Source organism: Neospora caninum, chromosome XII (assembly GCF_000208865.1).
Source record: "Neospora caninum Liverpool complete genome, chromosome XII".
In the NCBI taxonomy this organism is placed as follows: domain Eukaryota; phylum Apicomplexa; class Conoidasida; order Eucoccidiorida; family Sarcocystidae; genus Neospora; species Neospora caninum.
In genome coordinates, this window is record NC_018398.1 from 6094461 (window position 1) to 6121466 (window position 27006).

The 27006-nt window shown below is 57.3% G+C and overlaps 3 protein-coding genes across 3 annotated transcripts; 1 reads left to right on the plus strand and 2 right to left on the minus strand.

The window, feature by feature from the left end:
* Positions 1 to 1524: 1524 nt before the first annotated feature.
* Positions 1525 to 8347, minus strand: NCLIV_068200 (conserved hypothetical protein; the record flags this gene model as incomplete). Its single annotated transcript, XM_003886372.1, has 5 exons — positions 1525 to 2343; positions 2793 to 5064; positions 5689 to 5777; positions 6277 to 6671; positions 8287 to 8347. 5 exons carry the CDS (start codon positions 8345 to 8347, stop codon positions 1525 to 1527), a joined length of 3636 nt encoding a protein of 1211 aa, XP_003886421.1.
* A 4511-nt stretch (positions 8348 to 12858) lies between these two features.
* Positions 12859 to 18715, plus strand: NCLIV_068210 (conserved hypothetical protein; the record flags this gene model as incomplete). Its single annotated transcript, XM_003886373.1, has 12 exons — positions 12859 to 13129; positions 13662 to 13747; positions 14055 to 14223; positions 14494 to 14652; positions 14959 to 15159; positions 15608 to 15742; positions 15926 to 16097; positions 16491 to 16589; positions 16958 to 17104; positions 17521 to 17671; positions 18138 to 18256; positions 18526 to 18715. 12 exons carry the CDS (start codon positions 12859 to 12861, stop codon positions 18713 to 18715), a joined length of 1899 nt encoding a protein of 632 aa, XP_003886422.1.
* Positions 18716 to 20579: 1864 nt separating this feature from the next.
* NCLIV_068220 (conserved hypothetical protein) lies at positions 20580 to 26737 on the minus strand (the record flags this gene model as incomplete). Its single annotated transcript, XM_003886374.1, has 3 exons — positions 20580 to 22971; positions 23762 to 23862; positions 24209 to 26737. 3 exons carry the CDS (start codon positions 26735 to 26737, stop codon positions 20580 to 20582), a joined length of 5022 nt encoding a protein of 1673 aa, XP_003886423.1.
* Positions 26738 to 27006: the final 269 nt, after the last annotated feature.

Below are 27006 nucleotides of genomic sequence, written 5' to 3' on the forward strand. Positions count from 1 at the left end.
GACTCCCTGAGCTGGGATGTCTTGCAGGACAGAAATCCCGTCAGCAGCGCATGCAGAGCCTCTTTCCACTCGGTCCTATTTCCGAGAGTTTGCTTTCTCTTTAAAGCCTACGACCAGCCCCAGAACGCACGGAGGCACCCGCCGCGAGGGTAGAAGAACACAGACAGCCGAACCCCGTAGCCCTCTCCTCGTGTCCCTCTCTTCTTTAGAGAAAAGAGCGGCAATGGCTCAGAGTGCATCGCTCTCGCGACAGCGTAGTTTTTCTCTAGCAAAAGGGCTGAGCATTTGCGAGTGCAGGACTGTCTGCTCCCCCATTCGCCGCGCGCGAGCGGGAGGCGCTCCCCTTTCCTCCCGAACGACGGCTTGTGTGGTTTCTGTGTGGCGGCTTTGAAATGTCGGAGACCACAGTTAAACCGTGGTATCTCTGCGTCGTCTCACTCGAGGCAGAGCGCCGCTCGCAGGGGAAGGCCAGAGCCCCGGCTCCGACGGAAAACGCGATGGCAAGGCCGGGAGGGCGCCGAGAGTCCGAGACAAAGACCACAGAAACGGGCGTCCACCCCTGTCGCATCGCTGCGTCAAACGACCGAGAAAAAAGACAAAAAACCAAAGACAAAGAGAACAAGCAAGCACGATTCCGAACGAAAGCATGACACAGATTTGAGGCGTACAGCCGGGAGAAAGGCCCTTCTCCAGATTTCACTGCGGAACAACATCGAAACTTTTCATGCAAGGACACAAGTGTTCTCGATCCTATCGATCTTGAAAGCTCGTTGCTCGGCCGCGAGGATTCAAATGAGCCGATCCGAGTGCAGAAATCCCTCCTCGCGTGCCGCATACGTACGTCGGCGCCTCTGCCCACAGGCGTCTCCACCAACACGCCTGCTATCGTTCCCTGCTTTCGGTATTTGCTTTTCAAATGCACATGCATATACATAAACAGACAAATAAAACGACACACGGTGGTCAAGAACAGCGTGACACACGGAAGAGACAAGAGGCGAGAACGAAAACTTTGACGGAGACAAAACAAGTCGCCCCGAGCCTCTTCACTTGCAAAGGAGCCGCCTCGCCAAGCTGCGCCGCCCTCTCTCCTCGGGTGTACATACACCGGGACGGAGAGAGCGCGCGCAGAGGCGCAGAACGCCGAAAAGACAAAAGAAAAGGGAAAGAGGAGCTGTTGGAGACTGCGCAATCGAGAGGCCGAGGTTACGGCGCCTCTCCTCATCGTCGTATTCCGAAGATTTTTCAAAGCGACTCCCCCGCACAACGCAAAAGCGCCGCGTCCTTCCAGAGCGAGGCTCTTCGCGGCACTGCAGACTTCCCCGACTTGCGGCCAGAACAGGCGAGAGCCTTTTTTCCGGGGATCTTTTGACGTCCATCCCAGAGGGGAAAAAACACTCATCGCTGTGTCCACTCCTTACGCTTTTCCCCCCTCTCCCCCCCGCCCGCCCTTTTCTCCGTTTCCAACTACACTTCTCCGTCTGCTCGTTCTCTGTCTCCCCTTTTTTGTTTAGGAATTGTGTCTTAGTCTCTTTCGTCGAAGCTGGAGCGCCTGGCGGGGAAGTTCGAGCGGTGCGTGAAGGGCGACCTCAGGTCTCGGTTGTGCGACGGGTCGTGGCAGAAGTCGCATGCGCTGTCTTTCCGGCATCCGCCCGAGCTGAAAACAAAGCGACAAGGCCTGCATCTCCTGCTCTCGTGTTGCTGGCGAATCATCGCCTGCTTTGAGCTGGAGCGGCGGCCTCTGCGCTGGCGGTCCCCTGAGAGGGAAACAGACCTGGATCGAGAGACGCTGCCGGAGAATCTTCGCCGTCGCGGAGAGGGCGAGCGCCTGGGGCTGCCGGCGCTCCTCGACGACTCGGACGAGATCGACTGGGATCTTGAAGAGAAATGCCCGCGACTGGACGAGGAGGAAGAGTCGACGGACAGGTACGAACGCTCTGCCTCCCGGCTCCTCCGGGCAGGTAGGCGACGCGTCACCGAGGGGCTGTTCCTCGACCGAAACGCGTTCATCAACGTGTCCATGTGGCGACGATGTTCTTCGTGGTGGCAAAAGTTGCAGCTGTTCCCGTACTTGCAGCCGCCCCGCGCAAACATGAAGTTACACGGCGTACACCGCTTCTGCGCATGGCGACCGTTATCGCGCTCGTCCTTCCTCACGCGCTCCTGCTCGGCCAGCTGATTCGTGCACACCGATTCCCACCACGGACGCGAAGACGCGCGAGCCGCAGGCGACCCGTCGCCTCGCCCCGCCGGTCGAGCAGACGAATAGAAGACACGAGGCGAAGAAGGCGGGCGGCGCTTGAACCGGTGCGACCGACTCCGCGGGGATCGCGACCGGTAATGCTGCAGGCAAAAAGCGTGGGAAACAAACAATGCAGAGCGAGAACACAAAGTTCACAGGGCGAGAGAGAACGCGAGAGGACGCGGGACAGGGAGATGGGGAGAGGTCAACGGAGTGCGAGAATTAGGAACGCTGCGCCCCGTCCAGAGAAGGGGAAAAGACAAAGACAGGAAGAGATTCCGAAGTTGTCTCCTCATGTCTCACGCGCACCTCTTCACCTTCTCACTTCAGCGTCAGCACAAAACAGACGCGCCGACAACTAGCACTCGGCGGCGGCACGTGCTGCGGCGCGTTCTTTGCCCGCGGCTCTCAAACTCGTCTCGGGTTCCCGCAGTGTGTGACTCTGTGCGACCGTCTCCCTCGCTACTTCTTGTCTCTGTTCCCTTGTCTTCTCTCTCGCACAGTCCCTTGTCCCCTCTTCTGGATCTCCCTTCTCTCCGTTGCGGCTTACTCGTCGTCGGTATGGCGAGATGTCGCTGCGGGATCTCGATCGAACTGAGGAGCGACTTCGACTGGAGCGCGACCTCCGTCTCCGTCTCTCGTCTCGATCGTCTCTTTTCTTCACGTCGCGGCGTCTCTTCTCTCGCGAGTCTTTTTCTGTTCGCCTTCGCTTGTGTTCCGACCTGTCGTCTTTGCGCGATCTTTCTCTGTCTCGCTTCGCCGCTTCGCGCCTGTCTCCCTTCTCGCCTTTTCCACGCTCGCCGCTTCGGCTCCTCTTCCTTCCGGACTTCCTCGCCTTTCGGCTTTCGCGGTCACCCGTCCGAGTCTTTTTCTTCTGATCCTCTACCGCAGACGAATGCAAGGACTTCGACTTGTCCTCTCTCCGCTTCTCGTCGGAAGACGTCTTCCGATCTCTCTTCCTCTCTCTGCCTCGCTCTTTCTCTCGGCTCTTTCCTCTCTCTTTCTCGTGGCCGCTCTCCTTGTCTCTCCTCTCCTTCGCCTTCTTCTCCGAGCGCTTCTTCTCGTCTCTCTTTCCCCCAGAGCTCCCACGCGACGCACGGCTTTCCTTCTCTCTTCTCTTCCTGCTGCGCTTCACTTCGGCCTTCTCTTCTCTCTCTTGTTCCTGCACGGACGGCGAACGACTCCGCCTCCTCGCAGCGCCCTCCTGGCGGCTCCCCTGACGCGTCCCTTCTTCGACCTCGTCTCCCTTCTCGTTTCCTTCCTCGCCTCTGCTCTCCTCCGAGCCGCTTCCACTGCGCGAAGCTCCCCTGTCTCCCTCGCTGACGGAACTGCGGCGCGAAGACGCCGATTCGTCTCCACTCGAAATCGTCTCCGCGTTCTCCCCAGCGCCTTCGGCCTGCGCATCCGGCGAAGACGAGCGCGACGCAGGAGAGGAGCCCGCTTCCTCAGCGTTCTCATGCGCAGACGCAGCAGGAGAAGACGCTCGAGAAGACGCAGAAGTTTTGCTCTTAGCGTCTTCACTTGCTTCACTGTCACGCGACTTCACACTCGACTCCCGAGAGGCCGCGGAAGACCGCGAAGAGGGAGAACCCGGTGCCTTCTCGCGACTTTCACTCCTCGAGCGCGAAGACGAAGCAGAAGATGGCGAGCGGGATCCACTCGCTTCTTTTTCGCTGTGTTCCGCATCAACATCCATCTCTTCGCTCTTCGAGGCACGCGCTGCAGCCATCTCCTCCAGCGCGCTCCTGGTCTTTTCAACTTCCTCTGCCGCCGCGGGTGTCTCCGAAGCGCGCTCCGAGTCGCGTTTGGATGCTTCGCTCCGCGCCTCCGACTCGCTGCCCTCGCTCTCTGAGGAGCGCGAACTGTCTTCACCGTCGCTCGTCCCGCGACTCGACCGCCGACCCCCCTCGCTGTTGCCCCTGGACGCCGAGGAGTCTCCGTTTTCGTTCTGCGCTGTCTCCTCACCACTTCCACCGCTCTTCGCGCTTGACGAGCGACGAGACGAAGCCCTCGACCCCGAGGCAGAGCGCGAGGAAGACCTCGAAGAGCCTGACGATCGAGACGACCGCTGTGACGACGACCGCGATCGAGATCGAGACTGGGGAGAACTGCTGTCGCTCCCGCTCCCATCGCTTCTGCTCGACGTGCTGGACCTTGCGTCTTCGCCCTTGACTCCGTTTTCGCCTTCTCCAGAAGTCGACCGACTTGGAGACCGAGAAGAGGCTGAACCGGAGCGTGAACACGAGCTCGAAGAGCGAGAGGAGTTCCGCCTCTTTGCTTTCTTTTCTCTTTCGGTCTGACCGCTTCGACTTCCACTCTTTCTTTCAGGCGACGCCGACTTCGCGTCAGAGTTCCGGATCCTCCCACGCTTCCTCAGCTCTGCAATCCTTTCGTGCAGGCTTTTCCGAGCTTCCACGCCGCTCTCTCTCGTCTCCCGCGTCTTCTCTTCTGCCGTTCCGGCTCTTCTCTTGCGATCTGAGACCGCGCCGTCTCCCCGCGAACCCCGCCGCGTGTCTTTTCCTCTCCGCGACCTGGCTTCTTTTCTGTGGGCCTCTTTTCTCTCTTCTGAGGCGCGACTCGTCCGAGACGTGCGGCTCGGCGCAACCTCTGCGGCGGTGTCCGAGGCAGGCAGAGCGGAGAGGGCAGAAACATCTTCGTCGGAACTCTCTTCGTGGTCAGTTAACCAGTCTTCGTCGTCAGACAACTGATCCGCCTGGCGCATCAAAGTCGACATCGACGTCCAGTCAGGGTTGTCCTTCCACATGCACTCTTCCAACGCTGTCTGAAGCGCGACACGCGAGGCCTTGTTCAACTTCTTCGCGCTGGAAACAACGCAACAAGGAACGCAAACACAAAGAAACAGAAAACTCTCTCCATGCCTATACCACACACGCATACATTTCATGTATATAGAGAGATGTATATATATATATATATATATCTACAGATAGGGAGGATATAGGCACACATACATAGCGATATGCATGAATGTATGTTTGTGCACAAGAATAGAGATCGTGTTGAGATCTGCGGTTGGTAGACGTTTCGACAGACACGCCGAGACACCCGCAGATGGAACTGGGTTCCTGCATGCACAACGCATGCATATATACATAGATTGAACCCCTTGAAGCCTGGGAAGCTGGTTCCTTTCCCACTTGGGCTGTCTCCTTCGTTCGGCCCCGCTACCGGAAAGCCTCCAGTACGAACCCAACAGAAAAGGAGCCTTGGTCCGAATCTCTCCACGGCAAGTCCGTCCCCTTTCCACGGGCCTGGCCGCATGCAGCCTTGAGGGAAATGAGCGAAACCAGCACGAAACCTTTTCTTCCCTGCCTCGTCACCCGTCCCCGCTGTCCCCGGGTCGGAGCTACCACCGAAAACGCCGAGGTTCCTTTGCGGAGTGACAACGCATGCGGAGAAGTTTCGCCGGCACAGGAAATGCTCACATGGGGGCGAAGTCGTCATAGGCGAGGCGAAAGTCGCGGGTGTTTGAAGGCTGTGTCCAGTAGTACGTATTGATTCCGAGTGAGAGAACCTGCGAGAGCATGCAAAGAAAAGGCGTGCGAAGGCCCATGTCGCGAAGCCAAGGAGCAACGCACGAGTGGTCACCTGACTCCCTAGACATGCGAACTTTCACGAACGCCCGCGTCACAAACACGCGCTGAGAACGACACGGCTCATCTCTCTGAAAAGAAACGCGAGACTCGTCTCCTTCCCTGTATCTCTCTTCCTGTCCTCTTCCTGTGCCTCTTGCTTTCGTCCTCCCTCCACGTCTCTCTTGTACCCTTCTCTCCCACACTCTCTGTTCGTTCCTTCCACGGGAGAACGCCTGTCGTCCCCTGCTTGTCGGGGCCGCGTGGAGTGGCAGTGGATAGAGCCTGAGACTCGAAAAAAAAGTGTCTCCCTTCTTCGTCTCCCCTCCCCGAGAGAGTGACGTGTCTAGAAGACGCTGAGCGCTGTCGCTAGGCCCCGTTTTTTTGTGGGGATCGGCAAAAGCGCGCCTCTGTCTGTCTTTGGCGTTGAAGGAGCCTCACCAGCACACGGTTCGGGCGAATGACGCGCTCGCGAGGCTCGAGCGGCGGGTTCAAGCAGGGGTCTGACGGGTGACAAACGAGGCCGGGCCACCACGGCGAACCGGATTTCTTGAACCAAACGAGAGGTTCTCCTCGCTTCCCCACAACTCGCGAGAGACACTTCAAGTAGTTCCGATCAGTCGGCGACGGCAGGCAGGCGACCTTGGAGAGAGACGGAAGCTTTGCAACCTTCTTCTGGCCGCGGTCCTTCCTCTCGTTCCGCGACTCGTGCTTCGCCGAGCGGGAGGCGCTCGAGTCGGCTCGAGACGCGTCGCCGCTGCGCTTGTCGGTCCTCTCGCGCCTCCGTTTCCCGCGACTCTTCTCCCTGCTCCGCGGCGGGGTCTCGGCGTCCGACGCTGAAGAGACAGCACGCAGAGAAAAAGAGAGGTATACAGACACTCGGCGTGGGCAGAACAGGAGGCAAAAAAGGGAGAGGCGCGAGAGGAGAGGCGGGAAACGCGACAACGGTCGCTCGGTGGCGTGGCTCGAACGGTCGGAAAACAACGCTCGCGGGCCTCGCCGCCCACCTCTCTCCCGTCTTTCCCCTCTGGTGAGAATCGGGGAAAACCCCAACCCGGAGGCCGGGGAACACATCTCTCTTCTGGTTTTGTTGTTTCCTCCCCCTCGCGTTCTTCCCTTCCGCTCTGACGTGTTTTCCTCGCGCGTCGTTCTTGGAGAGTCTTCCCTTCGATTCGCGCTCTCAGACGTCCTGTTTCTGGTATGTCTTGCTGACTCCTTCCCTCTTCTCTTCTGTGCGGTTCGTGCTCTCAATCTTTCCCTCCCCACATGGCCGAGATATTCAGGCGACAGCAACGGCAATGCGCTCCTAGAACGCGCTCTTCCGTGTTCGGCTTTTCTACGAGCAAAAGACGCGCCGAATCACACGCCCTTCTGTGGCCGCGCGAGCATCCCCCCTTCTTGCCTTTGAAGCACAAGGACGACGGACGCGAGGGAAACGAAGAGAACACGAACCAAGAGGACACGTGTGCGAAAGCAAAGGATGCAACAGATCGGGAGACACGCGAAAGGAAAAAGCCGCGGTCGCGCGTAGTTCAACAGATTCCGCTGACAAAAACACAAGCATGGACCGGGAGAGAGAACCTATATCACGCAGGGGGAGAGAGAAGTCCAGGGGCAACGAGGAACGACGAGAGGAGAGACAGAGGATCGCCACGGCAAAACGGAGATCGAGGAGGGAGAAACGAGAAACAGCTTAGGAGTAGGAATGCGAAGATGGTGCGTGAGCCGTTGCTTCAAAACGCCGTCCGACAACAGAACGGCACGCGACAAGAGGTGTTCAGAACAAACAGAGCACCGGAGGCGTAGACAGAAAACGAGTGCAGAGACGAGAATCACACAGAAGTGGGGACCGGGCCCCGCCCAGTCAGGGGGAATTTGCGCGCGCGTGTGTGTCCTCCCACTGTGGGTGTCTCCACAAAAACAATGGACAGGTTCCTCATTTGCAGTCTCTACGCAGAATCGGGATCTGAGAGACAGGCCTCAGCGTGGGGAAAGCGGAGACGACAGATGTGGAGAGTGAGGCAAAAAACCTACGGCCTCTTCGTTTCAACAGGTGATCAAACGCAGGCTTGAGCGCCGCAACAGTGCAGAGAAGGAAGAAAAGAAAGGCAGCTGGGGCTCTAGCAGTGAAACGAAACCGCGCAACGCGTTTCGGAAGACAGCAGAGATGTCACTATTTTCCACACTTATACATGTCAATCGTTACACGGAGATGTTACGCTGCAGCGCGAAACGCGTCTTGGGCGTTCGCGCTGCCACACAGAACACGAGAGCCTTTGGGGTGGTGACGCTGGCGACGTGTAGGCCCGTCTTGCGCGTGAGTTCACCACCGCCGTTCTACTTTCGCGGAAGAATCTCGGAGTATCCCGCGAGAAACACAACCAAGGCGGCTGCGTGCCTTGCGCGTCTCTCTCTCCGGCGCCGCGTAGAACCTGCGAGAAAGGCTCTTACCCAGCGGACCGAGCCTCGAGAGGCGTTTTTTCTCCTCCTCAATGATTCGTTTTGACGGCATTTTCGCTTGTTTCCTGAGCACCCAAAGAGAGACACCAACGGAAGGGATGGACACTCACGACGGGGTGCGGCCCGATCCAGGAAGAACAAGCGAAGAGTTACCTCTTGCTCCCTCTGGTCAACAGAAACGTAAAACGCGCGACGATGTAAAAGTCGACTCCCGCAGCCGCGCAAACACAACAAATCTTCTCTACAAGGGGAAAGGGGCTCCCAAAAAAATGGACATGCACCGATATATTGACCTATTGATATATACATGTACACATACATATATACACATACATACACACACACATATATATGTATATATCAGGTCTGTAGATATATGTAGGCAGAAGGGCACATTTTGGACAGGTATATACAGAAGTATGGGCCGGGATCGCCGCCTGGCACACTAGAGGGAATCGTCGAGACGCGAGGCACCACAGGGAGGAACGGGTTCGTCACGTTCCTTCCTGTGGAGAACTCTATAGCCATACGGCTCGAAATGACGGTATACCCCCCCTTGCGCTTCTTGTGGACAGGCGTCGAATGCAGAGGATACGCGTCCGTCTCTTTCCAGATCTCGCGTTTTGCTTCTTTCCGTCTTTCCGCCGCTATCTTTTTCCCTCTCTCGAAGAAGTGAGGAACCGTGGGAATCCTAGTTAGAGCTCCCCCGCCGGGTGTCATGTTCTGTCGTGGAGCGACGCAGGCAAACTTGGCGATTCGACGCGATCGTTCGGCTTGTCGCTTACTGTTTATTTCCTTCGCGTCGGCGTGGAGCGGCGGCCTTCTGTCTGAGAGGTTCGTTAGACGAAGAAGAGATCGGGCGGAACGCGAAAACGTGCGTTGCCGCGAGAAATCGCTGCAGCCCCAACGTCGCCCCCTGTCGGGAGAGGGGCGGTCGCCGGGGCCAGCCAGGGAATTAGAAACCTAAATTGAGGCGTCTTTTCACAAAGACCGCCGTTGTGTTCGGGGATCCAGCGGAGCCTGATTTTCGACAAAAAGACAACTTTTGACAAAGTTTATTCGGATTGCCGACGCACGGGTCCCGGCCTTTTCGCAGTTGGTTCACGCGTGTCTGAACGTCCGGCGGAAGAGCCGCACATGCAGGCCGAAAAAAATCACTGCGTTCTGTACAGAGACATGGGCGCGAACAAGACACGGCGCAGAAGTTCGCTCCACGCCACAGCAGAAACCGCTGCAGACCAAAAAGAGGGGTAAAAAACCTCGTTTTCCGGAAACGATCTCGAAAACCCGCTACAAACACCGGGGGCCCGAAACGCGTCTAGACTGGGCCAGAAGCGCAGAAACGCTCATCTCGATACAGGGAATATATTGATAAGCCGCCGGCAGACGTCTTCACTCTTCCGAGTGCACATCGCACAAGCGTCGCAAACTGCGGCAAATACACGCCTTGGCTGAATACAGGACGCTTGAATCACTTCAGGAACTGGAGACGACATCTCCAACCCGCGAGTGTAGTTACAGGCGAGCGCTGGCTAGCTGAATCCGCGGCGCCAGATCCTGGTTTTCTTCGCCCTCCTCGGCAAATGATCTTTGTTTCGCTCTGGAGTGGAGAGACGAAACGCGAAGGACGGTAGAGGTCACATGTGACGCAGGCGGGAACATAGCAGGCGGGGAACAGCGTCTGTCAACGGAACCGGGGATCCAGAAAACGAGTTCACGTGCAGATGCATAAATATCTCCACCGTGCCGCCGCTCCCATTCGCCCAACTCCCCGATGAAGAAACGGATCTCAGTGGGCGTTCATCGACGCAGTAGCTCTGAAGAAGCGAGCGAACCTGTGTGCATTTTGTCGATGCATGCGATTGCGACTAAGCAAATCTTGAAGGGGACTCTGTGTAAGGGATCCACGACCGCGACTGCGGAGGGGGATCGTGCTGTGACGTCGCCATGTGCGTGTGTGTCACAGTTGATAAAAAGTTGTTCGGGACTACACACACGTGTCGACGTGCGTTTGCCACGGGACGGGTACCAGCAGCGTTCTTCTGTGTCTCTACTTGTGTTCTTGCGCATCAAATGCCCCGCCGAGAAGGAAAGCAGCGTGCGACAGATTTCTGCAGATGAATTTGCTAAGAGAGGGTGATTCAGACATCCACACTTGGGTCGTTGGATATGCCGCTGAGGACAGGCGCTCCACTGGTATGGGGCAAGCGTCCAAGCCTCCAGGCAGAAACACTCAGTTTCCATAACATTCATAGGAAGCCGTTCCGTGAGCAGACAGATGTCTCAACCTCTATGGGATGGCAAATTATTCTCGGATCGACCACTTTGTGTCGTTCCGTCGCTGAGTGTCTCATTTCGGGCGAAAAGGTTGTCGTGGTACGCGCAGTTCCACTGGGCGACAACGCGCCTGGACGCAAATATCTTGGGGGCTCTCTGCATACGGAAACACGAGAGCGGCTGCACGGTGAACACTGGTGCCTCGCCCAGGCAACGGCAGGCCGTCGTAGCGCGCAGCCCAAGCGAAGAAAGAGGATTCACAAAGATTCCGGACTAAAGCTGCTCCGCGAGACTCTCCTGTCACGCGTTCGAAGGAATTGAAGGATCTGCGCAGGCCGTGGAGGCGAGATCTTTCCGTTCAAGCGACTGACGGGCATTCCTGTTCACATTGGTGTATCTCAAATCGACTAAACAGAGACATTGTAGTCCGTCGATTACTGAATATATATATATATATATATATAATCTCCACGATGAGGAGCAGTGGCTGCTGCTAGACAGTCAACGGTGTATTGTCCTCCGTACCAGTGTCTTTCCCCCGAGAGTTCTCGATTCCGCTAGGCTTGCTCGAGGCGTGCCGCGAGATTCCGCGCAGGTTAACAGCGCCGCAGCTCTCCTTTCAATCTCTTCGACACGCGGGAAGTTCGCTTTCCTCTCCACTGTATATGGGACTTGCCGTTGGCCACCCGTTCCCCCCGCCGCGTTCCTCTTCAAACGCGAAAGAACGTGGTGTCTGCCGTTCGAGCGGGACACACTATATAGACGTCCACGTCCTTGTCTATCTAGTAAGGACATCTCATTCCCCCCTAGATATCTCTCCAAATGGGTTTGAGCACCACGGTCGTTGTCCCTCCATTCCGCGAAGGACCGTACGCTTATCCGTCTCAGTGACAACCGCCTCCGTGGCGCGCACGTGGAGAGAGTTAGGTCAATCCATTTCGATGCATCTTGTTAATCTCTGGATTCATGTGCACATATATGCATACAAGGAATTGTGTCTCAGACCGGCCTATAGAGCCTATCGTTATTATCTGCATATGTTGACGCTACTCTGTATCGGGGGATGCTGCGCTTCGTATGTATGGATAATCCTCGACTCTTCCCAAGTTTAACCGCTGCTGGTGGGACCAGTGCCCTGCCTTGGGCATTGAAACCAACCACAGTTCCACCCTGCATTATTTAACTCAGTTAATTAGCGTTAGGTTTGATATTCTGTTCCCACCGATCTAAAGTTGTGGTGTCTTTGTTGGTCGGGTCATCCTCGGACGTAGAAGAAGATGGGAGACCAGCCTGTGTGTCCCCTTTTCACGAGCACACAACGGGGGCGCTTCTGCCGCAAGACCTAGGCAGGGCTTTAGCCTGAGCGAGCGTTCGTGTGAGAAGAAAGGCGATTTCTCCCGGGGTCCGACCCACGAGATTGCGCATTTTTTCTCCATTTTTGCACGTTGCCGCAACTTTTGCTCCGTTGACTGGTCGCCAGGCGTGTGCGACACAACCTTTCTCTCGAGGAGGAACGCTGTGCGCTTCTTTGCCGGACGGTTTTTGCTCCAGCAGCGGCGGCTTTTTGGCACATCCGCGCTGACCAGCTTTCTCATCGCGTTTGCTTCAGGCAAAACCCTCACTTTACGCGTCAATCTTTTCGCCTTTTCTTCCATCCGGCGAACCTCCGCGCTCGTCCGTCGTTGCCTCTTCACCCTTCCCTCCTCTCGCTCTCTGCGTTGTTTCTGCGCGTTGAAGCATGTAAAAAAGCGTCTCGTGCACGATTCACAACTTTTGTACGGATCGTTGATTTCCGCTGTACATACACCACGCCATCAACTCCTGAGCAAGAGGGGTCGGTTCTGCGGCTCATTTTTACCTGTCCCGCGCTTTCTCGGTTTCCATGGACAACAGCGACAGGCCCAGCTTTCGCTTCTCCCTGGCCGTCCCCATGTCATTCTACTGTTCTCTTCCTCGACCTTTTTGCTTCTCGCTCCTTTTCCATGCGACAGGCAGCGCGCCGATGACCGTCGCTCTCCGCGTATTTCTCAAGACGTCGCCGCTCTGGTGAGGGCTCAGTCCCCCCCCCCCCCCCGTCCCCCCGTCCCCCCGTCCACGCGCATTTCCCCCGGTGTGCCGCCTTGGTCCGCTCGAAACCGTCTCTGCCCCAAGTTGCAACAGAGTGTTGGGAAGGACCGCGTTCCTCTCTCCGCCGCTCGTCTACCGTCTCTGCCCCAAGTTGCAACAGAGTGTTGGGAAGGACCGCGTTCCTCTCTCCGCCGCTCGTCTACCGTCTCTTTCGTCTCGATGGCACTCTACGAGCCGCCAGGAGACGAGGACGGGTGCCGTGGGGCCTCGTCGCCCTCGGCATCGAATTCCAGTTCTGACCATCTTTCGCGACTTTTGGACGGTCCCCTGGAGGCAGCAGAGGCCGCGGCGGAGGCTGCGCGGCTGCGACCTACGGAGGACAGTGAAGAGGAGGAGGTGACAAACGACGGAGCGCGCCGGCGGTTCCGCAATCTCTCTGAGGAACACATCGCCATCTTAAGTAGCCTCAATCAAAACCAACTCCTGAAAGGTCGGCAAAAAAGGCACACGCAAACGCTCTGCATCCCGAACAAGAGACTGTTCGTGTTCGCGTTCTTCCCTCCTCCTTGCCGCCATCCACTGCGTTCACACACACTACGTTTCTGTACACAGATCACATGTGGACACCTCTGTCTTCTTTCTCTTGTTATTTGCCTCTCTGGAGATCGAGAGGCATGGAGATAGAGACACATACATACGGCGGATTCGCAGGGGGGATTCGACAGACTCCCGAGTGTAGTTGCTGGCCCTCCCAGCTTTCGCTCCAACAGTTTAACTCGTAGGCCTAGCTTTTTAGTAGATCTCGCAGTCCCTCTCTCTCTCGTTTGGTCTTTGCCTTATCGTGTCCGCGGCCTCGTTCGCGTTGCTCGGCCCCGTCCGTATCCCGTGTCTGTTTCGTCGTCAGCGTTTTCACCTGAATATCTGGAACTGAAGCTTCGGTTCTGTTCAGTTCGGCTTCGGCGGCGCACCTCGTACACTGCGTCCTCCGGACACGCTGTCTGTTCTCGCTCTCTTCTCTTCAGTTGTGGATCAAATTTGCGAACGACAGCATCCACTTGATGCCGTCCTCGACGCGGTTGCCGCCGATGTGGCAGCCACTGTGCGCAAGGTACGCCTCGCGAAAAAACTCTCCACGCGTCAGAAGGACAACGGGCACGTACACACCTATATGCCTGCGACTATATATGTATGTATGTATAATATATATATATATATATGTATGTATGTATAATCTATAATATACATATATATATATATATATGTAATATGTATGTATTTGTATATGTGTTTTGCATTCAAGCGTGACACAGAGGCACCTTTTCAAGATGTGAGGGATTTCCGGGATTCGGCTTCTTCGCTTTGCTTCCGTTTTCCATCTTTTCTCGTTTTTCTGTTGAGCTTTCCGTGTTCTTCAGGTTGCGGAGCAACAACGACAAGCCGATGCCGACGCCTCGCTGGACGCCGACCAAGCTGCGGCGCTCGCCGCCTCGAACTCCATGAACAAAAACAGCACCGACCCGTCGTCGTCTTCCGATTACTTCTTGCACATCGCCAGATTCGTGCCGCTTCGGCTTACATTCGAAGGTGTGTTCTGAGAACGCCTGCCGTGCGCGTTTCACTGCGGCTGCGCGCACGCACGCAGGACCGAGGCCTCACGCATGCGCGGCTGTCACGGTCAAAGTGCTACGTGGGATCTTGATCTCTTCGGCTTGTATATTCGAGCCACACACGCGCTGTGGCACACGGCGTGTGTACAGCAGATGCGCGTGCCCCGGCCACGTTTTTCTCAAGTTGTCTCTTCTGGGGCGTTTTGCTTCTCAAGGCTGTGCGCGCGTCTTGTCTCTTTTCCCACAGAGCGCGTCTTTCTGCGCCTGCTGGAAAGCACTCTGGAGGTCTCAGAGTACACGGACAAAATCGACATTCTATGCGGTGGAAGCAAGGCACGCCGCATGGCGAGAGAAATTCGACAAGTCTGCGCCATCCTCTCCGGCCTCGCCCTCGCTCACAACTACGGTCAGTTACGCTCCTTGCGATTCTTCTCTCTGCATGCACACGCAACTATATACATGCATATACATATATATGTATGTATATATGTATGTGTATGTGCATATCCTAATCTGTATAACTCGAATATGTAGAGAAAAAGTGCAGAAAAGCAGTGTGGCGGACATATATGTGTGTACTGTTTTTGTATATTTTTGTGCGTGTTCTGTTTTTTTCTGTCCCTCTTTTCCCCGCGCGTAGTTGTGCGTGCCTCTGTTGATAGGCTGTTTCTGCATGCACGTGTGGATGCTTGACTTTCCTGCGTCTTTTCAGAAGAGGGACAGCGACTCGTCCGGGACCACGACTTTGTCTCGAATCGCGCCTTCTTCCAGACTGTGTTTGAGATCGGTCGCCGGTACAAGATCTTGAATCCGGAGAGAATGCGGAGTGCGTACGGGAAACTGATTTACCTCCTCATGGACGCCAAGAAACCGGAGGTTCTGCAGCTGCTCCAGTTCGACTGCGTGACTCCAGGTGAGAGGCTGTGCAGTGGTTCCCGCGACAGAGCGTCAAGCACCCCTGCTGGATCCCGAGAGAAATCGTCCCAAATTTTGCCGATGCGTTTTCTTCAGTGAACACCGTCTACTCCCTCCTTGCCGGAAAGAAGAATGGAATGCAACTGCTCAAGGATCCTCTCGTGCGCGTCGCCACAATGGGTAAATGCGAAAGAGAACAAAAAGCCACATCCTCTTGCCTCTACCGGGGTCTGCTTCTTCTCTTTTTCTGACTTTTTCGTCGCCCCTTCTTTTCTTTCTCTGGTCTCGCTTCTCCCCCTCCGTTCTCCCAGTTTCTCCCTCGCTTCTCTGCTTTCCAAGCTTGCTGCTGATCTCGGTCTCTGCCGCCTGCTTCATGGGGTGTCTCCGAGGGTCGTTTTAGCTGCACTCGCTCTGTGTGGCTTCGCCGCCGTCTCTTTGGTTCGCAGAGATCATGCCGGAGGGAAAGAGTCGCGCACAGATTCAGCGAGAGATCAAGGAGAAACAGAACGCGATCAAGACGCTCGCGAGGAAGTACGCGGGCCGAGATGTCCCAAAACACTCCCCAGGATTCTTCGGGCTCCGTGAGTCTCCAGTGAAAATACCTTCCACATTGATCCGCCGCTCGTTCTCTCTCGCGCCGCTTTCCCTCTTTTCTGTCAACCTCTGTCATCCTCGATCCACGTCTGTTTTCTCCTCGCTCCACGTGTACGACCTTTCGTCTGCATTTCTCTTCGGTGTCCCGTCCCGTTTCGTGCTCTTCGCAGGCCTCTCTTTCTTCCGATCGGACAGCGGCGGCGACGAGGGACCGCGCACAGACGCAGGAGACGAGCGCAGCGATCTCCTCACTCCCGACGAAATCGAGCAGTGTCTCTATTCTCTCGGAGACCACAACACGTACTTGCGCTTCAACCGGGAACCGTGCGACCGCATGATTGGGTACGTTTCTCCTCGCGGTTCGTCTCGTAGCGCAAGCGTGCCTTGTGTGGTTTCCTCGTGCGACTTCCAAAAGTCCACTCAGAAAAATACGGCCCTCGGCTCTGTTTCCTCTCTCCACAGCATCATGCGGCTGCCGGATCCCCACAGAAAAAGGTCCTGAAAGTGACAGGCACACGCGGGGAGGCTCGTGGGCTTTTCGCTGCATGCGTCCTCCACGGGTTTCTCGAGCGACGTTCGGCTGGCCTCGTCCTCTCTCGCCGGTTCGTCGCGTGTACGTGTCTCGCGTTCTTCGTCTCTTTTGCGTCTGAAAGACCGTCTTCCGTTGCCGCGCCCGCCCGCCCCTCTCTTTGCCCCTCTTTTTGCACGTGTGTCCGTTGCGAACTCTCTTCTCAGCTTTCTCCGACAGTACTTTGACCCCTCGGAACCCGAAGAAGGATACTCGCTCGCCATCTCTTCAGGCACTGGCGGCGCGCGTCTGACGCACTCTCACAGGTCCGAAACACACTTTTCTGAACTTCCCACCTCTCTGTGGGCTAGGTGTATTTTTCCTCATCCAGCGTCTCGTTCTGCTGGCTGTCTCGCTTTACGCCTCTCACAGGTCCCCCCCCTGTTTGTACCGGACTAGCTTTTCGCGCGGCGTTTAGGTGTCCCATGCCTGTCTCCAGTTCCTTTCCCCCCCCTCCCACATCGTTGTATCCATATCCTCCACGGCTCTCTTTTCACACACGCCCACGCCCCGTTCCTGCGTGCGTACCGCTCTCGGCTACGTCTCTCTTCGCCTCGAGAGCTCCTCCCCTTGCTTTTTTCGCCGGATGCACACCTGTCGCCTCTTCCGGCGTGCCTCTGTGTTCCCTCCCCAGCCGGCAGTACGTCTACGTTCTCCAGTCCCTCACCTTGTGGCGAGAGGTTTGCAGCGAGATGTTCGTCCTGTGGCAGATGGCCGAGGCGGACATGCTCCACAGCGGCAACTGCTACCGCCTCAGAGACACAGGCCAAGGCCTCAACCGGTAAACAAATGGCGCCTCGCTCGATCAACACAAACGTTCTATCCACATAGATGTATCTAAATACACAATTTGGTGCATGCATAAGTGTGCATGCATATACATTTGCAGATACATGGGGTTTGTAGTGGGACGGTTGTGCGTCGTCCCCTAGAGGCTTAGAGGCGTTCCGCCCTTCCCGTGGTTCCTTCACAGCTTCACGCTGCGCCTTTTTTGTATCTTTCTGTCCTTTGTGTGGGGGACTGCGCGAGTGTCTTGCTGGAGAAGGCCCGCGCAGCCTCCTCACGCCTCGCCGCTTAGGCCTTCATCGTTTTTCCCCGTCCCCGTTTCGCGTGACAGCTCTGGGCTGCGGATGAGCCTCCAGGTCCATACACCCCGCTCCAAGAGTTGCGTCTTTCCTGCTCTTTCGGCCTTTTCAGCGTCCAGGACTGCCCGCGCGTGAGCAACGCGATGCATGCAATTCTCGAACGCGTCCAGCGCTTCACGACGTCGTGGGTGGGGTCTTCTGTCGTCCATTTGGGAGACCACAACGTGCCGAATGCGCTCATGTTCATCGACAAATACACTCAGGTAAAGCATCCCTTCTTTTCACGGCGTCTGCGCGCTCTCGCGCAAATCTATATTTGCACGTTTCGCTCTTCTCGCTTCTGTCGCGCATCTCGCCCGGATCCTCTGGCTCGGGATGTGCCCCGGCGCTTACCCTCCTATACCTTCCTCATACACGTAGACGTCGTACATCTTTGTAAACGTGGCCAAACACATATGCATGCATACCTAAGCACACATCCATATATATATATATATATATATATATATATATATATAGTTCTATGTAGATGTGCAAGTGGACACGATTGTGTAGTTGTGACCGCGCCTCCCTGTATTTGTATGTTCGCCTTTCGTGTACCTGTCGGTCTGTGTCGTCTCTGTCTTTGCGCCTCCCCGTGTTTGTGTATACGTGTCCCGTTTTCTCTCTCTGGCGTCTCGGTTCTTTGAGGAGACGACTGACAGTGTGCGACGTTTCCGCGTTTCTCAGGTGCCTCGAATCCTCGGGCCGTTGGTTCTCTGTTTGGAGAAATTGCCGGAAGTTTACGAGTCGAAACAGGCCATGCGCAACTACTTCGACAACCAGTTCGGCGGGCTCCACGCGCTGCGGTACGCCCTCACTTTTTTAGAAAACGTCAAGAAAAGGGAAGAAAAAAATGAAGGGAAAAGGACAAAGGATGCCTCGAGAGGTGTATTTGTGTTGAGGCTCTGGGGAAGAGCGCGTTTCGTGTTTTTTCTGCCCCGTTTTCCCCTCGCCTTTCGTGTGGCTCTCTCGCTGGACCGGCTTCCAGCGAAAACGCAGACACCCCATTTCTACATCGCTCCGCGGTAGCACATGCATGCAGTTCGCGTCTTTTTTCGGCCTCCCGTTTTCGCAGGAAACAGATTTTGTGCGACTTCTTCCGGCACGCCTTCGACGGCAGTGGAGGTGACAACTTCTTCGACGCCGGCAGCTGTATCGACGGCCGCCTCACCTCGGCGTGGAACTGGTGTTCGACGATTGAAAAGAAACGTTTTTTCCCTGCATTCCTTCTCACCGGTTTCCAGGGTTTCGATGGCAAATTCTGATTGTTTTGTTTTGACAAAAACTGGGTTGTCCGTGCTGCGTTCCCAAGACACCCTCAACCCCGCTCTTATAATGCCTTTTCTCTGGGATTCAAGGCGCCTCTTGAGCAGAGAAGGAAAACGCACTCGACGTTCGCGCCCGAGGATGCGGTTCGCCGCAAAAAGGAGGGGACACTGCCGTGGAGCGCACGACTTCTTCGCGCGCCGTGCCCCGTCTCCCCCGACCCTCTCTCTCCCGACCTCTCATCACTCAACAGCTCCAGGCTCTTCCTTCTCTCTGCATTCCTGATCTATGTTTTTGCTTTCTCCTCTTCCCTCTTGAGATCTTCCTCTTTCATAGATGCAGTTTTACACATTCTTTTCTCTCTTCCTCGCCCGTTTTTCTCGTTTGCCTCCTCGTTCGCTCCCTCCATCGGGCCCTGTTGACGCGTCTCCACCTGTCGCCGACCCGCACGGAAATGTAGAGACAGCGGCGAAACGCGAAAGAGGCGAGGGACGAGGAAGCACATGACACAACGAGAACCGCCTCGAAGGGAAGAAAAAAAACGCGACTGTACAAGAGAAAATGCGGACAAAGACAGGCGTTTCCTGCCTTTTCTCCCGCCCGTACAGGCTGGAACTCGCGGCGAGCCTACATTGCACCTTTTTCGTCTCTCCCTCCAGGGTCGAGCACGGCAGTGTGGAATCTTTAAAAAGAAAAGAAGTCTCTACCGGAGCAAGCACACGTCCACAGGCCTCTCTAGCTTTGATCTAGTGATTCACGGAGTTCAACTGGTTCCACTTTCACAACCGCTCACGTCTTAACAAGCTGTGCTAACGCACTCGCGTACCGGCTGCAGCACTTGTTTGTTCCCGCGAAAACCTCCGCAGATGGTCACCGAGCCTGCTTCTTCCCTCCGATAGATACCAGCGCAAATGGATTCTTGTTCGAACGACAGACAGAGGTGCGCCGAGAGCTGCACACCGCTGCGATTACGGGAGCAATCCTGTGTCCGTGATTCTTTTTTCTGGACGCGCACTGCCACGCGCGATTCGCGTGCCGGTCGCAAACGCCACACAGCTGGTGTCAGATGCTTGCACGAGCGACTGCTCGTTACGCCGCATTGTTTCTGCGAAAATTCACGCGTGGAAAAGTAAGTCGTGGCACGGAGGTTGTTTTTACCATGCATCCATTCGGCGCCTCTCCTGCGGACCTCTGTATATACCCATATTCATGATGTATATCTATGATTTTGTATAATTATGTGTGTGTAGAGGTACCAGGGTAGTTTGGCAGATGCCTGGCGGCACGTGCATATGCACATATGCCCACACAGTTACGTTCATGTCCATGTGTCTCTCGCTCCTCTTTGTCTCTGCGTCTGTGTAAAGGTATATGCGTGTCGGTGCACGGGGGAAGACGTGGTGAAGCTTGGGAGCGTCGATGCACGATTTGAGAGGCTGAAGAGCAAAGGTTTATCTGCCTTCTCCCACGCACACTCCGGCGAGAGGGGACATCACGGGAAATGAAGGAGTCCGGAACTCGTCAGATCTCTCTGTGTGGCTCCTCTCTTCATCCTCGTTCCCCTCAGACTGCCTGTTTCCCCTCCCGAGAGCAGGCTCGCGGTGTCTCTCTGCCTCTTGTCTTTCCAGAGAGTGTCCCTCGTCAAAGCGGTGTCGAGCACGCTTGTTCCCCTCGGGTTTCTTTTCTTCGTTGCATGCGATCGGTAACGCGATTACGCGTTCCTTTTTCGCTGCGTCAATCCCACCCACAATTCGGACACAGCGGGTTCTCTGTGTGCGAAGAAAAAGAGCCTGACAACTTGGCTTCGCGAGAGCAGCTGTATCTTTATCTGAACATGGCATCTCCTCGTTCTCTCTTCCGCTGTCACTTCTCTTTACGCTGACCCAAAGACAGCGGCCTGTGAGAAACAACAACGGAATCCCTCGACTGCGCCTTGCCGAGAGACAGGTGCGGTGCACTGCTGCGCGCGTCCAGAGAAAAGATGTTGCTTTCACTTATGATTTTCTCGGACTCAACTCCAACGTCCACAGGATACAAGCGGTCTAGGTGTTCTCTGCGGAGCGCCTCTGTTCTTTCTCCGGCCATTTCATCCTCCTCTTCATCTTCATCGTCCTCAGCTTCGTCGTCGCCGTCTCCATCCGCGTCTTTTGCTCGTCCATGTTCTTCGTCTCCTTCAAATTCCTCTTCCTCAGTTCCTTCTTCAGTGAATGTGGCATGCATGTGGAGGCCTTCGCCATTGGAACTTTGTCCAGCGGAGCCGCCTTGGAAGGAAGCCTTTTCGTTTGTCTGCGCGTCGTTTCCGTCTTTTTCGGCCTCGATTTCGACCGACTTGTGTGCACGCACCTCTCGCCGCAGGCTGTCGCCTCCGTGAAGCGTCGACACGGCGGAGCGAGGCTCCTGCTCTCGTTCTCCGTGCAGCATCGTGGATAACTTCCCGTCCCTTTTCGCTGGACTCCCTGAGGAGCCGAGCGCGTTCTTCGCGTTCGGCCTCGTCGCATTCGCCTCTTCGTTGTGAGGGGAGAGAAGGACAGCAGCTGGGGGGTAGGGACGAGACCGAGTGAAGCCCTGAGGCAGCGCAGAAGGACGGAGACTGCGCTGAACCACAGAGCTTCTCCACGCAGGACAGGCACTCGAGAAACTCTGCATCGCTGAGTCCGCAGATTCCTTCTCAAAGAAGACGAGAGGCGAAGCTGACATGGCCGTGTCCGAGCTCGAGGTCACTCCTGACGCAAAGAAAAAAGACGCTGACGAGATAGGCACTGGACAGTCCGCCGCATGCGCTCGCTCCAACTCTTCCTTTGCTGTGCCATCCACCTCGCCTCCTTCCCTCGCGGGTTCGCCGGTGCGGGGTTCTTCAGCATCTCTGTCCTCTATCCTCTGACCTGTCTCTTCTCTCCGGTTTTCCCCCTGGCGCTGCATCCGCGACGAGAGCTCGCGGGCGAAGGCGTGCGTGACCGGGTGTCTAGTCATTGAACCTCCCTGGAGGGGAGAGTGGTCAGCCGACGACGAGAGGGACAAGTGTTCAGTGGCAATGGAAGGACAAGAAGACACTTCGTTTGAGAACGCGACCTCGTCGGGTCTCTGATCTCCTTCCTGTGGATCGGGAGATAACTGTTTTTCAGCAACAGCCGCGTGCGGAGGCTGCACATCAAGGGCGAGTGACGCTGAAGCTGCGGGTTCGCTCTTTGAAGCCGCCACCGCGACGGAACGCTCTGGAGCTTCCCTCGCCTCGCGACTGTGCTCCGCCTCCTTGGAGAAGGTGGAGCGGGCCGTCTCGCCCTCTTCTCTCTCGCGGCGACGAGACGACCGCGAGGAAGGAAGAGACGGCACAGGCGAAGAGGGCCGGCAGAGATCCCAACTCCTCTTCATTTGGGCTTGAACGACCGATGCTGCTGGCGCAACAGCACGTGTTTCCAGAAATACATTCGAAGCGGAAGACAAAGAAGAAGTAGAGGAAGAAGAGATAGGGGAAGAAGAGGAAGAAGAGGAAGAAGAAGAGGAAGAAGAGGAAGAAGAGGAAGAAGAGGACGAGGAAGAAGAGGACGAGGAAGAAGAGGACGAGGAAGAAGAGGACGAAGAGGATGAAGAAGAGGACGAGGAAGAAGAGGACGAAGAGGATGAAGAAGAGGACGAGGAAGAAGAGGACGGCACATCTGTTTCTTTCTTCTGCTCAGATGAAAGCTGCCCTTGCGACGAAGACGAGGTGTTCACTGAGGACGGGCGCACAAAGTAGAGAAGAGAGACAGAAGGGGAAGTTGGAGAGGAGGACGAGAAAATGGAGCTTTCCGTTGCCTGATTGCTGGCATCTCGTGGCTGACCCGTCAAAACAGGGGAGGAACCGAGGGGGGGGACGGCGGACGCAGACGAGGAAACAGAAGAGGCGGCAGAAGGAGCAGTCGTTGGGGAAGAAGAGACGCAAGAAGCGGCAGAAGAGGAAGACGCGCTGGACGACGAGGAAGAGGGAGAAGGCGAAGTGGGCTGGGGCACAGGCGAGAGAGAAGAGCCGTTGCCACAGCTCCCAGAGGAAGTTCCCGAGGAAGCGACACCTGCAGGAGTTGATCCGGAGCGCTGACGCGAAGTTGAGGGAGCTGAGGCGAACTCCCAGCGGAGCCCGTTCAAGACTTCGAAGCGACAGAGCGGGCAACTCGTGTGCTCCTGCGGGACAGAGGAGAAGACACGCCACCAGAATGCAGAAGAGACGCGAGAACGGAGAAGACCAGACGCGAAGAAGGCGAGCCCAAGGGAGAAAAAGGAACTGCGAAGGAGCACCACAAAAATGCCGAAAGAGCGCGACTGGGAACAGAGAGCGTACGCCGATCGCCAGAGACAGCAGGGAGAGCGACGACAGCCGACGGACAGACGCTCGAGGGAAAAACAACAGGCCAGAGCGGGACTGGGAGAGACAAGCGGCTTTTTGTTCGGGTTCAGAGAGGGGAGGGAGTAACAAAGCCGTCGACAGTTTATGGTTCCTGGACGTACACTTAGCCATCGTTCAACGCATTCCGAGTGAAACGCGTGGAGACAAGGAAGACGTCGAAGCCTGAACGCAAAAGGTCAACCAAAGAAGAGGGACGACCTTCTCCTCTGCGACGCGGTTACGTTTCCAACACCTCGTTTTTTGCGGAGAGAAAAGGGGGAGACGGGCACCATGAGGATTGTAAAAACAACGCTCACGAAAAAACAAAAAAAGAGTCGTATGAGCCGAAGGAAAGATCAGTCGTATCCGGTGCGGCTTCGCGAGAAGCAGGATGTCGAAAGAATCTGTTTGTCTCTGATAATCATAACGCCACCAGCGAGGTGTTCACTATTTCCGTGTTCCTCTCCCTTGCCTTCTCGTGCTGAGTCGCTGCTGCCTTCGATTCTTCCTCTCGCCCCTTGGTCTCTCGAATTCCTTCTCGTCCACATTTCCTTTGCTGTTTGGGGTCCTCTCCGTCTTAAACGCTTCATTTACGTTAAGCACTTTTGCTGCTGATTGGCGTTTTTTGGGGGGGAGGAGTGCGATGCGAAGACTCAAAGATCCACACCGACCGGCTTTCGCTGCTTACCTCTCCGCGTTTTCGTACTCCATCCTACAGATAAGACACTCGCGCAGCTCCTCGCTCCTTCGCGCAGCGAGGCGCGAGTCGAAGGACTCCTCGGGCAGCCACTGCGGACAGAGCAGGTGCGCAGAGAGAGAAAGATCAACGGAAGCAGAGGGAGACAGAGAAGAAAGCGAGAAAAGGGGAACGATCCAGAGAGAAGGGGACAAAGATAAGATGGAACCCAGAGCAGATTTGCAGCACTTTCTGGCGAGGTATTCGACCGGAGAGGAGAGGCGTGTGCTTTCAGCGAGGGAGGCGAAAGGGAAAGAAGGATCGCGTCCACAGGAGAAGCACACATGCGGGGGGACCCGAGCTGTGAGAGAACCCATCAACCGGGAAAGCGTCGCAGAAGACGAGCGCCACGAAGGAAGGAAAGGCGCTTCCGCGACGAGACGCCACATGTATTCCTACCTGTAAGATCCTTGGCGACAGACCCCTGGGTTGTGTGGTCTCGCTCGCGACACCGCTCGCGACAAAAGTGTGGCGAAGCTGAACGAGTTGCTCGGCCGAGAAGTTCTCGACGATGAGCGTCCCATCCGGGGCAACTGTAACTGAGGGGACGAAGGGGACAGGGGCGAAGTCGTGGCCTGTCGCGTCGTTGAGCCGTTCAAGGCCTGCAGCTGGCATCTGCGGAGCGCCGACGCTGACGAGAGACAACCCTCCTTCTTGGTCGACGTAGAAGCTTTGGACCTGGCTCGGCCCGTCTCCGCGGCCTCGCCGCGAGTCGACTGACGCGCCGTCGCTGTTCTCGGTCTCGTGAATCGCCAGCACTGCGCGCGAATGGTTCTCCTGAACAGGCGCCCAGGTCCCGTCGGGCGTCCCGAAGAAAGGGTACAGAAGCGTGCCGACGCCCCGCGGCTGCAAGATGCTGGCGAGACTCTGGGGCGCGCCTTCGTCCGGTGAGAGGGAGGCCGAAGCCTCAGCCACCGGGGAAGCGCGAGCAGTTGGAGCCCAACCGGAGGCGCCGGCGAGGCGGGAGAGCGCCGCGGCCCCAGCTGCCGACAAGACGGAGTGTCTCCGAGGGCGCGCCGAGAGGTTTCCCGCCTCGCTGGGCCTCGCAGCCCCACCCGCAGGGACACTCGCGAAGGATCCAGGACCGAAGCCAGGGACGGATGCGAACGCGTGGCTCGGAGCAGAGGGAATGGAGTTGCGCGAGAGCGCAGTTCGGTGCGGGACGTTGTGGACGCTGGGCGAGTCGGGCCCTTGAGGCGAGTGCGAAACGGAGGAGCGCGAGGAGCCGCCGACGATTCCAGGGAGCCCAGCAGAGCCGCGCGCCTCGCAGCTGAGTCTTCGGGATGCACGCGACCTCTGGCGAGAGCCTTCCCGCTCTTGGCCACTGCTGTCTCTGCTGCCGTTCCGCTGTGCCTCCGCCGTCTCCATGCCTGACGCTCTTCGCTGGGCCTCGCGGCTCGACTCTGCCGCCGCCAAGGCAGCAGCTGCGGGCGTCTGCATTTGAATGCGCCGCCGCAGAATCCTCGCCATGTTCGCTTCGCTCCCTTCCTCCCGGCTGGTCTCTCCTGACACGCGGCCGTCTCGTGTCGACTGCGTCTCTCGACTCGCGCTCATCGCTCGCGACTCTGCGGCGCCGGGCTGTCTAGGGGGGAGGCTCGCCTCGGAGGCTGAGGCAGCACAGGAGCTCCGGCGGCCTCGCGTTTGCCTCTCGCCCCCGCTGTCCTCTGCAGACCCCCGGCAGCCCCAGATCCGCGTCGCTCTCGCCTCCGCGGCTGCAGCGCACGTCCGTCGGCGGTCCTCCAGAGACTGGTTCTCGTGCGCAAAGGGTGGGAGCGAAGGAAGCGAAGGATGGGAGATGAGGCAGAAGGCGGGGCCAGTCGAGAGGGGCGAGACAGGATGGCCATTCGCCACTTGGGCGAGGGGAGGCAGGGGCGGAAGCGACGGAGGGAGACTGACGTGCTCGTGGGGAACTCGCAGCCGAGAAGGATTTCGTCCTCGGCCGTCTGTGCGTGCGTGCGCCGAGTCCAGAGACACCCGGCGCGCCCGCAGAGTGCTCTCCCTCCTTGGCGAAGCTGACGGGTTGGCGCCCACTGAGAGCCGCCGACTCGCCTCTCTCTCGCCGCGACTGCGGCTGCCGGCTCGGCCTGCCTGGGAGCTCGTGCGCTCGCGGGTAGTCGCGGTGCGACGGACTGCTGGCCGAACCGCCTCAGTTTCGTCGACGCGCGCCCTCGCGGTTGCCTGGAGGCCAGGCAACACCGGCGAGGCGGCGGCTCGAAGGGCGACTTCGTGGCGCGTCCTGGAAAAGATCGAGTCGGCGCGGGGTCCGGGAGCTGCTGACCCTCGTCGCCTGCCTCGGGTGACTTCAACGAACTCCATTGGCGCATGGAGAGGCGGCCACGCGACCGCCGGATACTCCGCGATTCGAGAAGATCGACGAACTGCGTCACTCGCTCCTCCAGGACCGCGTGATGGCCGAGGCGCCTCGACGGAACTCGACGGCGAAGCAGAAGACGCTGATCGGCGACGGCTGCTGTCGCTTCCTTCACACCGTAGCGACGCCTGGCGCACCGGCGCGGCAGACGCATACGCGAAGGAGAAACCTACGGAAGCGCGACGGGTAGGAAGCAGAGAAGCGGATGCGAGGGAGTCCCCGGCATACAGCCCGTACCCTGGATAGACCGGAGTCCGTAGACTGCGCCCTGACACGCCCCAGCCATGCAACCGCGAGGCGTCCGACCCTGCCGTTGCAGACGTGCTGCTTCGCGCCGGGGCGCTGCCGGTCAGCACAGTCGCGGGCGCGACTGGACAGGGCTGAGAAGGCGCAGCAGCGAAGAGCCCCTCGTAAGGCGAAGGCACAGCATGCAGTGAAGGGAGAAAGGAACGATAGGCATCTGCTGGAGCATCCCGGGGAAGCGGCGGGTCTGCAGTCGCCGCCGCATGCGCGACGCCCGACGCCGGGACGACGGGCACGTAAGCCACTGGAAACATTTCGGAGGCGAGCGAAAAACTTGTTTCCGAGACAAAGGAGGGAGGAAACAGGATCGAATGCGGATATCAGGAGAGGGAGCAGAGCGGGTGAGGGACAGGAGGGGCGAACAACGAAGGGGGGAGAGAGGCGCGCGCTGCGAGAGATGCGAGAACGGGTGGAAACCAGCAAGCATAGGCAAACACGAAAGTGGAGACGGCGGAGAGAACGCCGAAGGGGAGAAAGGCAAAGAAGGAAAGGACTGGTGCAGGAAAGAAAAGGAGCTGGGGAA